Genomic DNA, 19,038 nt, shown 5'->3' with positions numbered 1-19,038 from the left:
TGCCTTAGTTCCCTTATCTGTAAAATGAGTACAATGAGGTTGTCACGAGAAATAAATGATTCAATATATGTAGATCTCACAGAACAGTTTCTGGAACATGGAGTCCAACATGGGTAACTATCACTAACATTCTCATGTCACTGCAGTTGAATCTGCCCTGTGTTGTTGGAATCTGCAAATACACAGCTTCCAATATCCTAAAGGCCAAACTACATCATCCTGCCTTCAATAAAACATCTTACGGTTCTGTTTGTGATTTCCTACATTACTCACGTGTATATTGCAAAGCCTAGGGTTGTTTTGAATCCCCTAATCTTTCCCCAATTGCTACACAGTCCACCAATTCATAGATGGAGGGGAGCATTTGTGCACATAGGTTTGGAGTCAGACCTGGGTTCAAATCTCTCTCTCCTACCCCTCTTTTCCAGGCTGACTGCTCCAGCCTCTTTAGCTGCCTTCTTGTTCCTCAAACACATCAGGCATGCCCCTGTCTCGGGACACTTGTACTTGCAGTTCACTCTGCATGGAATGTTCTTTCCCTCATTTAGTATCTCCATGGCTTGCTCCCTCACTTCCTTCTGACATCTAACTAACAGCAACAATCAGATAGGCTTTCTCTTTAGCTCAAATGGTGCCCCCTCTCATTCTCTATCTCCCTGTCTTGCTTTATTTTTCCTCACAGCACTTATAATCACTAGATATTTTATTACATATTCATTTGCTTACCAGTGTATCTTCTGCTGGCCTTCATTAGAATATAAGCTCCAGGAGGGCTGGAACTTGATAAAATGAAAATGTTACCTACATAATCAGATTGTTGTACAAATCGAATGAGATAACACATATGAAATATGAAACTTTTATAAACAAAAAAAGCTTAACAAAATGCTAAGCATACATCAAATATTCATTTCCCCCCCTCTTCTCATAACAAATGAAGAGGGTCAGCACATTTTGCTTCTCTTATATCCCTACAAGATGGGAAAGAATGGATGGAAATTCTTCAATTCTATGGTCACTACTTAGATTAGCAGCAAAAGGCAACATGTCCTAATTAGATTTTAAATATACTTGGCTTTAAAGCTGTAGTCGTATACCTTTTATAAGCATACAGAGTGAGATTAAATAAGAATGCTGGTGGCCAGGTACAGTGGCTCACACCTGTAATCCCAGCACTTTGGGAGGCTGAGGTGGGTGGATCACGAGGTCAAGAGTTCGAGACCAGCCTGGCCAATATGGTGAAACGCCATCTCTACTAAAAATACAAAAATTAGCTGGGCATGGTGGCGTGCACCTGTAGTCTTAGCTGCTGGGAGGCTGGGGCAGGAGAATCGCTTGAACTCAAGAGGCGGAGGTTGCAGTGAGCCGAGATCATGCCACTGCACTCCAACCTGGGCGAGAGAGCAAGACTTCATTTAAAAGAAAAGAATGCTTGTGAAAGGGGTATTTTTGATTAAATGATTTTCCAGTTAATCATCAACTCTTCTTCCACCCATTGATTCTGAACATTTCTCTTTCTGATCTGAATGCAGTTTCTTGCCATAATAAGTAGGAAGCATAAAACAGAAATCTATCCTCTTATGACTGAGTACAGTATCTTGATTGAGGGTCATTGTGATGGACATCAATACTTGTTTGATACAATCAAAAATATTGAAGATACAGCATATTGGCTTGACTCTATTCTAACCCTGAGATAAACCAAGGTAATAACTTCCTCAAATTAAACTCCTAATGAAGATACTTATTTGTCTCTTGTCATATTTTTGATAGTGGATATCTCACACACACACAGACACACACACACACACACACACACACACAGAGAGAGAGAGAGCCCACTTAACAAGTGTTGTGTAAGTTTCACTTGATGAATTTAAAGTTTTCTAGATCTGGTTTTGATTGACATCACATAAAGAAATAACCAGGGCTTATCTAAAACTTGAAAGGATAAGTAAATGTTTCAGCACATTAAAAAGATACTGGAAATAAAGTCTTCAGGTCATGTAAATACAATTATATTGCCCTATTTTTTATTTTTTTCATTCAATAATTCTCCTCAAACTAAGCTTGTTTGCAGGCCTGCAGACAATATAGTCTCATTATCAAGTACTGCCTTGACTTAGTGTCAACATCCATAGTGACCTTTAAGCCAACTTCAAGAAGAAATCATCTTTGTGAGGGAAAAGACACACATTAACGCTGCTTACACTCTTTTTATCATCTTACCTCTGATTCACAAATCATAGCATATTGACAAAAAATTAAAGGGTAGTTATATTTGAATTCTTTCTCTACCTTTTCCCAGCTGACCTTGGTTAAAATAGACTTCACTTCTCTGAAATTTTATTTCTTCTTCCATAACTTGTGCACCAAAATAAAACCCACAGTGGAATGATGATGAAAGATTACATAAGAGATCATTAAAAGAGCCTGGTATTAATAAATGCCAAAATTATGCTCATTTTTCTCTCTTACTTCATCTTCTCTCTGTCCAGGATATGAAACACCAAAGTCTACAGGATTTTCATTATGCTCTTTCATTTACTTCACACACAATTACTGAGTTTCTACAACATGCCAGCCACTCAGCAAGATTTGGGAATACACTGATGAATAAAATACAGTCGTTGCCCTGAAGGAGATCCTAAACCAAAGGACCCGATTATACTCTATGTACATATAAGGTTTTTACCCAGGAAGACGCAATAACATCCAGCCTTCTAGAGGTCTTACAATGTGTATGATTCATAAACTATGCAGTAATACAATATCCTGTGAATTACCTCACTGCTCACATTAATACAGGACCATGATGTTATCATACCAGCCTAACAGTCTGTCTCCATCAGTGGACCCAAAGGCACCAGTTATATAAGATACAGTATGATTGAAAAAATAATGTTTTCTGTCCCCCAACTCTATTCAGTGGGTAATGAGACAAAAGTAGGACATTTTTTTTGCTTCTCTCTGGTTCCTTCTGCATTCATTTTTCATGGCCTATTCATTTGGGATGTTTGGTCTTAATAACATGAATTAAGCTCTTGTTTTAGTTACTGTTACCAGTGCATTCTATAGTTACATTCAATAACTTGATGAACCTTCAAAGCAATGAGCTCTTTTTGTAGCTGTAAGCCAGATCATTCTCATTTTGTCCTAGGCCTTGGTAATTTGAATCATTATTGTTTATCTTTTAAGGAAAATTAATTTCATTTAGTGTGGGAGTATCTAATGCTTTTAAATGCATAAAAACCCATTTCTCTGTCACAAAATGGCTGTCAATAATTTAGAACAGGGAAAACAATTTTAAAGTTTATCTTTTTGTTCAAAATGTGTGTTTACAGGGATGACTTTGTGATATGAAGCCAAAAAATGGGAATAGATCCTATTCTGAAACTGGTACCCACTCTGGGCAATGTGTTGGTGACGGCAAATGTCAGGTCCAATTATACTACTTCCTCTCAATAAATCCTGAAGGGCTTCTTTTATGAGAGAATTTATACAGACAACAACAATAAAAGACATATAATGAATACTCACCAATTACCTTAAACTTAATTATACACACAAGTTTGAATAGTAATACTAATAATATACAGTATAACTACAGTAAAATCCTTAGTTAGGAAAGATAAAGAGAAAAGTGTCTAAAAGTGAAGGTCCAAGTCTTTTTGCCTTTGTCTTGGTTTCTATGCTGTGCTATGAATATAATCTTCAGCTTTCTTTAGTTTTTGTTTCATGCTTCACTTGTACTTCTTTGCAGCCATGAATGACCAATTGCAGAATTTCTAAGCCTTCATCTCTGGTATGGTTTTGCTATGTCCCCACCCAAATCCCATCTTGAATTGTAGTTCCCATAATCCCCACATCATGGGAGGGACCCAGTGGGAGGTAACTGAATCATGTGGGCAGTTACCCCCGTGCTGTTCTTGTGATAGTGAGTGAGTTCTCACAAGATCTGATGGTCTTATAACGGGCTTTCCCCCTTTATTTGGCATGTCTCCTTCCTGCCACCATGTGAAGAAAGACATGTTTGCTTCCTCTTCTGCCATGATTGTAAGTTTCCAGAGGCCTCCCCAGTCATGCTGAACTGTGAGTCAATTAAACCTCTTTCCTTTATAAATTACCCAGTCTCAGGTATGTCTTTATTTGCAGCATGAAAACAAACTAATACAATATCCAACCATCAGAGTCTCCATCAGCTGTATATCTACAAACATGGTTGTTCATTTTTCCCTAATTCTGAACAAGTGCTGCAATTTTAAGCTCAAAACTTTCCCACAGATACAAATGAGTGTTGTAGACACATAACCCAAGATTACCTGCTACACATGCTATAGGCAAATTGGCTTTATATCTCTCTGACTTTTGAGAGGACAATAGCAGCTCTAGGTTGGATGCTTCACACTCCCTAGCTCTTTGTGTTTCTAACACATAGAAGCTTTATGCAGTTTGGAAATTTCCTGAATTATCATAGAATGTCATCCTGAGGCTGGGCACGGTGACTCACATCTGTAATACCAGCACTTTGGAAGGCCAAGGTGGGCAGATCACATGAGGTCAGGAGTTCAAGGCCAGCCTGGCCAACATGGAGAAATCCCATCTCTACTAAAAATACATAAAAAATTAGCCAGGTGTGGTGGCGCACACCTGTAGTCCCAGCTACTCGGGAGGCTCAGGCAGGAGAATCACTTGAACCCAGGAGGTGGAGGCTGCAGTGAGCCAAGATCATTCCATTGCACTCCAGCCTGGGTGACAGAGCAAGACTCAGTTTCAAAAAATATAAATAAATAAATTAATAAAGTCATCCTGTTGAGTGCTAAATGTTTGTGTCACCCCCAAAATTCATATGTTTAAACTTAGTTCCCCAGGTGATGATATTAGGAGTTGGGGCCTTTGGGAGATGACTAGGTCATGAAAATGGAGCCCTCAAGAATGGGATTGGTGCCCTTATAAAAAAGTTCCACTACATAAGAACACAGCAAAAGACAGCCACCTAGGAAGCAGGCCTTCACCCTCACCAATCACCATATCTGCCAGCACCTTGATCTTGGACTTTGTAGCCTTCAATATGATAAGAAATAATCTTTTGATGTTTATAAACCACCCAGGCTATGGTATTTTACTAGAGCAGCCTAAATGGACTAAAACACATCCTCTGTGACAGATATTCTAGGGAAAACAATCTATTTATTGTTTCCATGAAGTTTTATAGTTTAATTGTTCAAGGCCCAATATGGTATGACTTCAGTTGTACTTGCAGTAATTTGGTTTTTCAGCTCAGAATTTTCTAGACTTCTTCACAAAGCCATACTTCCCTAAAATAGGCCCATTTTTGAAAAGAAAGGGAGACTCAACTTCTCACCTTATTTGACGTTAACATTTTGAAGCCTGAGTGCTAAATTTTTCACCTTTCTTTCTTGCCTATTAACAGTGATGTATAATAATTATCTATTACTATAATCTTTATTTATGGAGCAAAGGAGACACTTTTATCAAAAATCAGATGTCCTCAAATAACAGGAAAAAATGGTAACAGCTCCATTTTAAAATTAATTATAATGCAAAATTTCAACTTAAGTGTTGTTCTCATTCATTGAGAAGAAAAAAATAATAAAATATTTACAAACTATTAATAATTGCATTTTGCAATATCCATGGAGAAAATATTAAATAAGAATATTCAAAAAATTATTTTACCTGTACAGCTTTGATTCAATTAATCAATAACTGAAATTTACACTATCTGTTCATGAGTACAATCCATTGGTTTTCTCACTCATTTGACCCATCTTATTAAACTTTTTAGCAGACTAATAATATAATTAAGACAAGTTTAGTGTACTTATAATGTGAATAATATAGTCATAATATATAAAATATGTATAATTACTATCTAATAGACTTACAATATATCATGTTATATGCCAAATCCTAGTTTCATTTCTCCCATCTGTAGCAAGTAAGTCTCTCAGAAGTCTTTTTCACATTTCTTTCTTCTACAGCATTTGAGTCTTTATCTTGTAGGGAGTGGGTGCTCTTTAACACAAAACATTCACATACCCAAATTTACTGAATATCCACTAGTAAGAAAGGCAATTTCCTCTTCTACCGCCAGCACTATAAATTCAACACTCAGAAAACCAAAGTGTACAAGGAACCTCATCTATTCTGTTCCTTTGTCTACCAGCAGAACCTCATTGCAAACACATGAGTATTTATCATGTATTTAAAGACACCTTAGAGAGAATCATTCAACACCATCTCCATAACATTTTCTAGTGAAGCATTAACAAATCAAAAAGTAATATCTCAATGCCTATGGAAGGCAGAATAATAACCTCCGAAGGAGGTTCACATCCTAATTTCCAGAACCTGTGAATATCCTACTTTACATATCAATGGGGAATAAGGTAGCTTATCATTTGACCTTAAAATAAAGAGATGGTTTTTCAATTACCCAGGTGGACCCAATGTAATCATAAGTTTCCCTAAATGCAGAAGAGAGAGACAGAAGAGGAGAATCAGAAAAAGCAATATGATAGCAGAAAGGCCAAAAAGATGTAACTTTACTGCCTTTGAAAATAGAGAAAGGGACTGATATGGTTTGGCTGTGTCCCCACCCAAATCTCAACGTGAATTGTATCTCCCAGAATTCCCATATGTTGTGGGAGGGATCCAGCGGGAGGTAATTGAATCATGGGGGTCAGTCTTCCCGTGCTAGTCTTGTGATAGTGAATAAGTCTCACAAAATCTGATGGGTTTATCAGGGGTTTCTGCTTTTGCTTCTTCCTCATTTTCTCTTGCTGCCACCATGTAAGAAGTGCCTTTCACCTCCTGCCTTGATTCTGAGGCCTCCCCAGCCAAGTGGAACTGTAGGTCCAATTAAACCTCTTTTTTTCTTTTTTTTTTTTTTTTGAGATGGCATCTTGCTCTGTCACCCATGCTGGAGTGCAGTGGCTTGATCTTGGCTCACTGCAGTCTCCGCCTCCTGGGTTGGAGCGATTCCCCTGCCTCAGCCTCCAGAGTAGCTGGGATTACAGGCACGCACCACCATGCCTGGCTAATTTTTTGTATTTTAGTAGAGATGGGGGTTTCACCATGTTTCACTAGATTGAGATGGTCTCAATCTCCTGACCTCGTGATCTGCCCACCTCAGCCTCCCAAAGTGCTGGGATTACAGGCATGAGCCACCACACCCGGCCTAAACCTCTTTTTCTTCACAGGTTTGGGTATGTCTTTATCAGCAGTATGAAAACAAACTAAGACAGGGACCATGAACCAAGGAATGTGGGTGGCTTCTAGAAGCCGGAAAAGGCAAGCAAATAGATTTTCATCTAGATATTACAGAAACACAGCCCTGCTGACATCTTGATGTGTATGTAGTCCAGTGAAACCCATGTCATACTTCCATACTACAGAACTGAGATAATAAATACATGTTACTTTCAGCCACTAAGTTTGTAGTAATTTCTTATGGAAGCATTGGAAACTTAACACGATGCCCAACACTTTTTTAAATTCTGAAAGCAGAATCTTTAATACAGAAATAGTTTGACAATATATTTTTACAAGTTCTATTTCTTAATAATACTTTAATTGGCCTCCACAATTAATGGGCCAAATAGTTTCTGCTAGTTAACTGAATACAATGCCCCAATTAAAATCTAAGGCCTGACAGTACACTAACAAATTAATGCCACCACACAACTCCTATTATTATTAGCTCAACTTTTTAAAAACTATCTCAGACATTTATCTTGACTATTATAAGAATTATAACTCAGAATAAGAAAATAGTTGATGAAGGAAGTTTCTGTTTATAAAATTATTTCAGCTAATAAATGAAAAAGGAAAGACAGAATCATAATATCATATTTTGCAATGCCCAAATAAAATAATGGATCTTGGCAAACTCCAAATAAAGGCCAGGTCCATTCCATTATCAGTTTTTCTTAGCCTGTAAGCTAAGAATAATTTTTGCATTTTTAAATGGTTAAAATATCAAAAGAATAATATTTCATAAGGTAAAAATTATATGAAATTCCCATTTTAGTGTTTATAAATGATGTTTTGTTGGAACACAGCCATGACCATTTATTTACATAATGCTTATGGCTGCTTTTGAAAGAACTGTAACAGCAAGAATTGAATGATTATAAGAGACCTTATAGCCTGCAAAACCTAAAACATCAGCCGGGCGCAGAGGCTCATGCCTGTCCTAGCAGTTTGGGAGGCTGTGGTGGGTGGATCACTTGAGGTCAGGAGTTCCAGACCAGCCTGGCCAACATGGTGAAACCCTGTCTCTACTAAAAATACAAAAATTAGCCGGGAGTGGTGGCAGGCGCCTGTAATCCCAGCTACTAGGGAGGCTGAGGCAAGAGAATCGCTTGAACCCAGGGGGCGGGGGTTGCAGTGAGCAGAGATGGCACCACTTCACTCCAGCCCAGGCTAAAGAGCGAAACTCCGGAATAAAAAAAAAGAAAAAAAATCCTAAAACATTTACTATTTGGCTCTTTGAAGAAAAATTTGCCAGCCCCTTCTCTAAGCAATCATCCCCAGTGGTGGCTAATACCCAAAAATGAGAGACAGCCAGAATACCTATGAAGTATTGTTGCCAAAAACTCAAATTAAAAGTGATCTAGGCACCTGGTCAAATCACCAGTTCATAGGAAACACAATAGACAGAGAAACATCTGAGATGACACCATTGGGATGTATTCAGCAAAATACAGAATGTAGAAAACTATGCAGGATAAATACATTTCTCTGACAAATAATTGTTGAGAGGAAAAGAAGAGAGATCAGGAGAGGAAAAACCATAGACTAAAAAGGAAAATTATAATGTGTCCACTACAGTTGGATTCTAATTCAAACAGAATTATGAGATAATCAAGGAAATACAGTTCTAACTTAATATCTGTGGGTATTAAGAAGTTTTTTCTTAATTTGATTATAGTGTTACAGTTTTGTTTTAATAAAGAGTCCCGGGTGGTTGCAGTGGCTCATGCCTGTAATCCCAGCACTTTGGAAGGCTGAGGTGGAAGGATCGCTTGAGTCCAGGAGTTTGAGACCAGCCTGGGAAATGTGGCAAAACCCCTTCTCTACAAAAAAAAATATAAAAATTAGCAGGGTGTGGTGGCGCATGCATGTAGTCCCACCTACTTGGAAGGCTGAGGTGGGAGAATCACCTGAGCCCTGGAGGTTGAGGCTGCCGTAAGCGGTGATTGTGCCACTGCACCCCAGCCTGGGTGACAGAGTGAGACTCTGCCTCAAAAATAAATAAATAAATAAATCTTTCTCTTCCAGAAATTTTTTAGAGGAAGCGATGTAATACCTAAAACTTTCTTACAAATAATCTAGTGGGAGACAGAAGAAATAGAAAATAGGGATATAAATGAAGCAAGATTGATTTGTCATGATTTGATCATTATTAAAGCTGGGTTATAGGTTTATTGCAACATTGCCTCTACTTTTGTATATGTTTGTAATATCCCACAATAAGAGAAAGTTTTAAAAACATTCCTTCCCAAAGTCCTTGAGCTTCATGAAGAGATTAATTTTATAATTATACTCTATTTCAATACATAAAGAATCCAGTAATAAAAATGCCAAAAGCGAAAAGTATCATATTTCATTATAGTATGGATGTTATATTTTAGCCCCAAGAATGTCAACAAACTACCTTTGGTAAAAACATAGAAGAATGGACATTTCAAGGACCAGGATCTGCTGTAGAAAATAATCACCTTGGAAAAGACAAGCTGATTTTATTTTCTAAAGCATTTTCAAAACCAGCCCAATACAATCATCAGTCATTACATCATGGATGTGATCAACAACATTCTAATTTCAGAAAAATTAAAGACCATAAACAATATTTCCTGTCAAACAAAAGCAACTTCTGCTTTTCACGTGTGTTGTAACAAGTCTAGTTAACACCAATAGTTAGATAACTGTTTCTATTCAGTGAATAGCTCTGACCAGACACTGAATTAACTACACATATCAATACACTTAATGTTCATAAGTCATCCTAGGGGGCAGGTATTTTCATCTTCATTTTATCATGATGGAAGACAATAAGATTCAGTTGCAAAACCAGCGAATGACCTGAATCAGTCTGGAAATCAAGTCTGTCTAATTTGAATGTTAATACAGTCTTAGATCGGAAGGCCAACACCACTCCCCTGCTGCCCCGTGCAAAATTTTGGCTCAGGTCAGAGATTGGGATCCAGACAATCAAGGAAATGGCATGGGGATATTTTAGCTTTTTTTAAGACATTTTATTTATTTCAAAAAAATATGAAGAAAAGATGGCAAATTGTTCATCTCTAAAGTGTATTATGATTATGTGGATTATTTTTGTCATGTTCTCTACTATTTTTGTATATTTGAGACTAAGTTTTAAATAAAAATAAATACAATAAATACTTTTCTTAGGCCAGGCGCGGTGGCTCACGCCTGTAATCCTAGCACTTTGGGAGGCCGAGGCGGGCGGATCAGAAGGTCAGGAGATCGAGACCATCTCTGGCCAACACGGTGAAACCCTGTCTCTACTAAAAATACAAAAAAAATTAGCCGGGCATGGTGGCGGGAGCTGTAATCCCAGCTACTCGGGAGGCTGAGGCCAGAGAATGGCATGAACCCGGGAGGAGAAGCTTGCAGTGAGCTGAGATCAAGCCACTGCACTCCAGCCTGGGTGACAGAGCGAGACTCCATCTCAAAAAATAAGTAAATAAATAAATAAATAAATAAATAAATAAATAAATACTTTATTAACAAAACACTAAAGTGAATCAAACTCACTAGGAAAGGAAGAAGGCTTATCCTAACAGAACTGAGGAGAAAAGAGTCATAGAAATATAATTCACCCAAGGCTACACAGCTAATAATGGACAGAACCAGGATTCCAATCTATATGTGCTCAGTTCCAAAGCCACCATACTGTACCATACAAATATTTGCACTTGCTGTCATGGTTGTTATTTCTTTTCCTCATCTAACTTGTCTCCCATTCACTGCACTGGCATCTATCCTCATGACTCATTTAAAATGACTCTCAGAAAGGTATTATTGCCCTCTTTCCAAATTGCAAAACCCAAGTGACTGTTTTTCTTCCTCATCTTTTGAGAAGCAGGCATAAATATCTCAGAAGCTTTTTCTCCAAACCTCCCACCACCACACTTAAAGAGGCATTGACTACTTTAACCTTTGCTCCAATGTACTCTGACTATAAAGCTAGACTTTGTATATCTCTGTGTTGTCACTTTGCATATCTCTTGTGTTAAACTATCAGCTGTATTAGAGAGGCTGTCCAGTACTTACCATGGTGCCTAACACCTCTTAAGCGTTCAACAAAAGTTAGATGAATGTTTCTTTAAACATTGTTCTCTATAATCCTTTCATTTTTGCTTTACCAGCCCTCTTTTGGCTTTGCAAATGAAAGAAATAAAAAGTAAAAGCAACACATAGAAGACCATCACAGCTGGTCTAACAAAATGAAAGTAATGTTTTCTTACTATTTAGAAGTTATTTTTAATGATTCCATTGTTTTTAAAGATCTAGTAATTAATCGCAGGAGAAGCTGTTCTAATATCTTTGGGAATAATGAAAACAAACTTAAAATCATCACAATGCAAAGATATTTTACTCCTCCAAACAAAGTATTTGAATTAGGCATTTTCTAAGATATTCGTGGTCCTCAAATTAAAGCTGAAACTAAATTAAAATTTTTAATTCACTGTGATGAGGAGGAGGAGCTTGTTGGTTGTTATATTAATTACTAGAGAAAGATATTATTTCAGAAATGCTTCAACAAAATGGACCATTATCAGAAAATGGTCTTTTTTGTTGTTGTTCACACAAAAAATATCACAATAACCAGAAAATACAACTGTATTCCTGAGCAATACAACACTGTCCCATTTTTATTTTCTTAACAGAATGAGTAAAAGGCAGTAGACAAAAATCAACCTGTCAAGAAATGGTTTATACAGTAATGGGCTAGCACTGCAGGAGATTCGCTCTGCTTTCATCAGGAGAGGCCTTTGTGTAACAAGAACAAACTACTAAAGGTTTAATGACATTGCAATAGCATATTAGACACTGAAAAAGGAAACGAGAATTCTTTTCACCCAGTTGCAGTTGTTTCTATGATAGCCACAAAGGACCTACTAGCCACGTAATCCTTAAATGGGAAATTGGCTGGGAGATCAGTTTTTCTGACTTTAGTTTTTGCCTTTGACTCGGCTTTTTTTTTTTTTTTCTGAGACGGAGTTTTTACTCTGTCTCCAGGCTGGAGGGCAATGGCGTGATCTCGGCTCACTGCAACCTCTGCCTCCAGGGTTCAAGTGATTCTCTTGCCTCAGCCTCCTGAGTAGCTGGGACTACAGTCACGCATTACCACCCCCAGCCAATTTTTGTATTTTTAGTAGAGATGGGGTTTCATCATGTTGGCTAGCATGGTCGCTATCTCCTGCCCTCGTGATCCACCCGCCTCAGCCTCCCAAAATGCTGGCATTACAGGCATGAGCCACTGTGCCCAGCCTTCCTCATTTATTTTAAGACCTTAAAGAATTCCGCTTTTAGCAGGGAAAACTGGAAATTACCTAGTAGGTTCAAAGAGGGCAAGTCAACAACAGAAACGAATGGTAGGTTTGTTTGTGGATCCCTCTTGCACGCACAGCATCTCAAATAGCTGTGAGAAGAGTGGCTTTGGTAACCAGCTGAAATGGACTTGCTTACTTGGCAGCACTGTGCTTTCTACATACTCACTGCTGTTTCCATACACTCTCTCAGTTGCCCACTTGTCTGCACAAGGTGTGATAATCTGTGGTTGGTACCTGCTGATAAGGGTAATTATAGCATTAGTGGAAGCAAGAGTGCTGTCTAAGGTTGAAAAACAACTCTAATTACACCTCCATCATTTTACTCCCTCAGCACAGTTTCTTTTTTTCCTTTTACAGAGTTTACTCAAAGACTAAATTAAATCTGCATCTATTTGAAAACAAGCTTTTAAATAGCTGTGGGGGTAGAAAGAGAAATCTCCTTTTAAAATTAAAAATATATACATGCTTAGTGCAAGGGAAAGGGGGGGATATGGAGGGGAAAAAAAGAATATAAATCCATTTATTACCACTAAACTATACACTGAAAAATGGCAAATATGGTAAATTGTACATGTATATTTTACCTAAATAAAAATAAATAAGTAAATAAAGATAAATGTGTGGTTAAATTTAAATTAAGTTTAAAAAGGAGAGCATATAATTTGGGAGAGGATAAATATACTTAATTGAAATCTAAATTATTTTTCTCTTTTTCCCAAAATAATGCTGGATTTTTTTCTTTATATTCTGATTAAAAAATTTGAGATGAAATAAAAATACATACATGCTGTGGTGAGCAGCTGACATTTGTAATGCGAGACAGCACTTGCTGAATCACCTTTCAATAGATTTCCATGCATTTCTGTACAGACAGAATCAAAACAAATAGCAGGAATAACAAGAACAATAATTCACAAAGAAATATGAAATCCAAATCTTATAGAATGGAGACAAAGAAGTTTTAAATTACTTTTATACCTATTGACCAATTCAACACACACAGTATTTAAAACATTAATATCCAGAAACTTAATTTGATATCTGAATTTCAAATGTATAACTTTCATAATAATAAAACTATGAAATTAATATAAAATGTCTTTACATTTACTAAAAAATAGTTTAGATTTGAAAAATCACCTATGACCTAATCTCAGACAGGAACAATTTCCAAGGAATGAATATAATTAAATACCACTTTACCGTATCGGAATTTTATGATTTGGGGTGTAATTTTAGTATTGTAGATTAATGGATTATAGCAAAGCAACATGAATTCATAAAGCTTCCATTGTAAACCATGAAGCCTTAAAATATGGGAGAGAAGATGTTTCCCGAATTACAAAAATGGAAAAAAAAAAGTCTTCTCAAATCAACAAGGATTGATTCGTTAGACACACCCACGATTGTGGTCCAGAACTTGAGAACATGCATTTTAAATGCCACTATTAGGACACAGAACAGCTGCCCCTTCCTTCAGCTATTGCACAGGGCAGCGCTGCTTCTGCCTGTCACCAGAACAGAAGCAGATCCAAGTGGGCAGTGGCAGGGATAGCACACATTTTCTACCATAGGCCTGCCATACTCCATAAGAGCATCAAGAGTTAATTTACTCCAAAGATACTGCCAGAAATGCAACTTTTGGGTTTCTAATATTGGCGTCAAAATCATGGAGTTACCCAACCTCTAAGAAAACCCCTACATATTTAGTGATAAGTAGGTAGGAAATCTAACTTCCAAAGTCAAGTCAAGCCAACCTCCCCTACACTTTACACACCAAAACAGCATGTCTCAGATCATGAATAAAGTATTTCTGGATGCCAGGAGTATAGCAGAACTCTCCTTACTGAAGAAAATATCTTCTATTAATTACGATGTATGCAATGCTTTGTTGCTAGTGAAAATGAAAACTAGGTCAGGCGCGGTGGCTCATACCTGTAATCCCAGCACTTTGGGAGGCCAAGGCGGGGAGATCACGAGGTCAGGAGATCAAGACCATCCTGGCCAACATGGTGAAACCCCATCTCTACTAAAAATACAAAAATTAGCTGGGTGCGGTGGTGTGTGCCTGTCATCCCAGCTACTCAGGAGGCTGAGGCAGGAGAATCACTTGAACCAGGGAGGCGGAGGTTGCAGTGAGCCGAGATTGTGCCACTGCACTCCAGCCCGGCGACACAGCAAGAATCCATCTCAAAAAAAAAAAGAAAAGAAAAAAAAAAAAACTAATACAATCATTCCCCTTGAGGACAGAGTCATGGCCTATATCATTCCCTGGGAATAACTTTAACTGGAAGTGATTTCAAGAATCCAACTAAAGCAGAGAAGACAGTAACAAATGTCACATTAAAAAAACAATTATTTTATATTCTCAAAAGAATAAAGATTTATGAAAGCCCCCATGTTATACTATTAATCAAATTTTTCCACATTTTTCTATTTTGTCTTCAAAAGAAAGAGTGAACCCCTCATATTTTCTTTGTCAGGATGGATACCACAATATTTTGGGGACAACACATAATGAATAAGGTTCACAGCTACATTATAGAATATCTTATTTATTCATAAGAATAAATAAAGAACAGCATTAATCATATTAACTGCTTTAATCTTTATAGGTTAGGCTATTTTTTTACAGCTCACTTTAAGGGAGAGAAAAAATCTTACCTTAAAGATTAAAAACTTTTATAAGCATGTCTGCTATAAGCATTATGATTTCCTTCCTCCTGTTTGCATAATAAGTTGGGTATCTCACTTACAAATGAAGTCAAAACTCATTGTTAACAACTATAGAATCAAACCTTGGTTCAAAACCACCATCTTCGCTCTAAGATTTACAAAACCTCACTATCTTTGTTTAAAACACTGATAATTAAAAATTATAGCTAGAAGCACTTATTATTAGGTTTTTAGAAGAAAATCAATATAAACTTGCCATGCAATGTGAGAATAAGCACAGGCTTTTGCCTTAACTGGTTTTTAACTGAATTACTAATGTTTCAATTAACAAGTACTACAGAGAAGTACAGCACCATCATCATCCTTAGTAAACAGGAGGACGTAGTTACTTTTCCAGATGTCTCTGGTTGTCATGGTACACTCTTAGGCTCTTTCCCACATTTTTATTCTAGGTAACAAACCTGCAATCATTTATTCTAACTTATAACATAGTTATATGAAGATTTTATGTGTTCCTGATACAGACTGTGCACACACCTGTTGAACAGAATCAAAAATGCAGCTTAAGAAGTTCCTTAGATTAACACTTAGACTTCCTATTAAAAAGAGGATTGAATTTTTAGTTCACATACTTGATAAAAGCAGATGTCATGAATTTTATATTTTCCACATAATTTATTTCAGAAAAACCTATCTTCAGATTAATATTCTTTTGTAAAATATATTTTCGAGTCCATATTTCTAAACAATATTTCTATACCTGAAGTAAAATCACTTGCCTTTTTAGGGGTGCTATACCCATATTTAGATGAAAAAACCTGCTCACAAAAAACATTAAGTATTTGAGAAAAATACCTGAAATTTCATAACATTTTTGTAAACAAGCAACCAAAATAAACACACCAAAAATTTTAAATGTTTATATTACATTCTGTGGAAGTAATGTTTAAACATCTTACTTTTCAGGGTTTAATTTTTATCCGTCAGCGATGACTTCCCGAAAACAGAGCAGGGTAACATTAATCACGCTGTGGGATCAATGCTTATGTACCATTCTTTCTTTTAATTAAATCAAAGTCTCTTCAATACGCAACATCTGCTGTCAAGCCCTTTGGGTGTAAAACAAATACACACACACACAGACACACACACAAACACACACACACACACACACACACACACGCTGGTATTCTTAATGATGTTTGGAAAGTTGAAAGTGGTGTATCCTCCTTCCCCAGAAGCAACAGGAGGGCTTTGCGCTCTCTTATAGAACAGAGTTCTCTCCCTCTGGGATAAAGGAAAACATAATATTCACATACTAAAAATGCAAATACAGCTAAAGTTTTTTATCAACTGCACTTCTCTACACACATATGATGCCTATATTAATTTCACTGGAGTGCTTTTATTGCACTAATTAGACAGTGAAGAGGAGCTGACACATGGGAAAACTTGTCTGAACGCTGTATATGTTAAGCAGTAGGATTACAAGCACCTGGGATATTATTGCTATTCTCTGTATGCAAATGACATCCTGCAAACAATTAAACGCTCCCATTAAAATAGTGGGGGTGTGGGATGGAAAGAGCAAGTGCTAAGAGAGTAAAAATATGGCATGCCCTTTCTATTCCGCCCTCATTCAGCGAAGGCCGAGTACCTTCGACATGCTGCACAGACAGACCCTTGGGAACGTACACAGGAGTCACAATACACTCGACAACGTCTCACACGCTATGTTAACTGCAAAACTCTTACGATCTAACAGCGAGCCCCCTCGCCTCTCGAACATGTTTTCAATTTTTGCAGAGCCGCCAGAGACGTCAGGAGACCCTCCCCTGCTGAAGGGAGGGAAGACGTTCCTTCTCGCCCTTCCTCACAGCCCCCAGCACTCTCTTTCATTAGAAGCGGCGCCACAAGTTCCCTGGCTCTCACCCTTAAGGAGGCAAGTTCAGCACCATGGAAAGGGCTCGAGTCGCGTGCGAAGGGAGAAAAGAAAGCAAAGACTGGGGCTCTCCCCGCCCCGGCCACTCACCGGCGTCTGCTGCGACGGGAGTCCCGAGCGCTTGGTGGACCCCTGCTTGGAACTTAACCTTTTCCACGACTCGGCAAACCTGCCCCGGCTGGCGCTCCGGCTGCGTCTGCGGCTCTCCGCGCTGTCCTCGCGGTCGGAGCAGCCCCGCTCCATTTCCGCCGCATCCCTCCACTTCTTCCCCATGAGAAGTTTGCCTCCCTCGGCCGGGAAACAGCCCAGCGCCGAGCGCTCTTGCTGGCTCCTCGCCGCGGGTCTCCCTCCAGCCTGCGCGTGGGTCTGCCTCCAGCCTGCGCGCGGCTCTCGGTTGGCGCTGCCTTTGCCTCCGCGGGCTCCTGCCAGAGCCCCGCTCTCCGTTACCGCCGCCGCCACCAGGCTGCGCTTGCGCCCGCGATTGGCTCAACTGTGGGCTGGGGCTGTGAGGGCCACCTGCGCACGAGCCAGCTTTCTTTTGCGTCCCCAAATTGCTCTGCACCCGGCAGCCGCCGCCTTCTCTGGAGAGTGCAGGGCCCACGCCTGAGGCTGTTGATGCGCCGCAGGGTAGCGCTCCCAGCGGTCACCTCACCCTGCCCAGTCCCCCAGACCTAGGGACGCACCTCCCCCCACCCCGAGCTGCGGGTGGAAGCCTAGGTTACCCGCACTGGGTGGGTGGAGACTGCAGTTGACTTAAAAAAAAGACAGGAAGGGGCAACTTTGTTTTTCCTGCTCTCTTTCTTCCCTTCTCTTTGCAACAACAACTCGCTCCTAAGTATCCTTGGGGAGAGTGGAGCTTCATCCCCTTGTCAGACGCCGCACTTATTTCTTCTCCAGCTTGCTCAGACTAGCCCACTGGGTCTCAGACTTGGCTGCACACTGGAGTTACCTGGATCTTTTTTCTCTTTCTCTTTTTTAAATGGTGATATTCCTCAGAGTCTAATTTAATTGGCCTGGCTGTGGCCTGGGAATCAGGATATTTAAAAGCTCCCAAGGTGATTCTAGCTGCTCCATCCGCATCAGCAATTAAGGGCCTTCAAGGGCCTGTACTGTGGCGGTAAGGCAGAGGAGGATTCTTGGGAAGGGAAGGCTGTTACTTCTCCTTACCTCAACTCATTTCTCTTTCCGGGGTAGGAATGGGGTATTCAGTTTCCCCTCTCACCCTGGGCGGTTAAGCAGTGAGGATGACATGAGACGAATTCGTGGTGGAGCTCCTGTGTGTTGTGTATTCTGTGACCCCTGCACCTTGTTGTTCTTTCATGTTTTGGGCTCATTAGGACAGCCGGCTGGCCCTCATGAGTTTTCTGTCAGTTATTTTACCAGACTGAGCTGTCCACATGTTCAGGAATGCCCTTGATCAGATGCGAGAGGGCAGTTGGGGGCATCAAAAATTAACAAAACCTGAAAACAATAGCTTTACTCACCATTGAAGGGAGTGATGCCTAAAATCGCTCCCGGTTGAAAAGGACCGTCTGGTTGCTTATCTGTTGCAATGGCAACAGATGTGTTTTCATTTCTTTCTGAAATCAAGCATTCTCTGTCCTATTTGAATATTGCCAGATCTTCCCAGGAGGCAAAGGTGAAGGAGGATTAAGAGGGAAAGAAATGCTGTGGGAAAATTGGTGTTGTGGCACTAGCTGTAAAAATCATAATCTGAGTTGCAGTGGTCAGTGTGATTAAGCAGAGGTTCTGAAACTGGCTAGTTTACGGGAATGGAATACAGAGCTCTAAAATCCCACAGCTGTGCAC

At 39.1% G+C, this 19,038-nt stretch overlaps 1 protein-coding gene across 7 annotated transcripts in view; it reads right to left on the bottom strand.

Moving 5' to 3' along the window:
- The window catches only part of TRPM3 (transient receptor potential cation channel subfamily M member 3), a 920,678-nt gene extending 902,851 nt beyond the window's left edge, over positions 1 to 17,827 (bottom strand). For all 7 annotated transcript variants that reach the window (XM_030810005.1, XM_030810016.1, XM_030810007.1 and 4 more), the window contains exon 1: positions 17,320 to 17,827. In XM_030810005.1, coding sequence (XP_030665865.1) covers positions 17,320 to 17,502 — 183 coding nt within the window. In that variant the 5' untranslated portion in view covers positions 17,503 to 17,827. The remainder of the gene's footprint in view (positions 1 to 17,319) is intronic.
- Between the last annotated feature and the right edge of the window lie 1,211 nt (positions 17,828 to 19,038).

Source organism: Nomascus leucogenys, chromosome 1a, assembly GCF_006542625.1.
Source record: "Nomascus leucogenys isolate Asia chromosome 1a, Asia_NLE_v1, whole genome shotgun sequence".
Taxonomy (NCBI): Eukaryota; Metazoa; Chordata; class Mammalia; order Primates; family Hylobatidae; genus Nomascus; species Nomascus leucogenys.
This window is presented reverse-complemented; position numbering and strand designations above follow the sequence as displayed.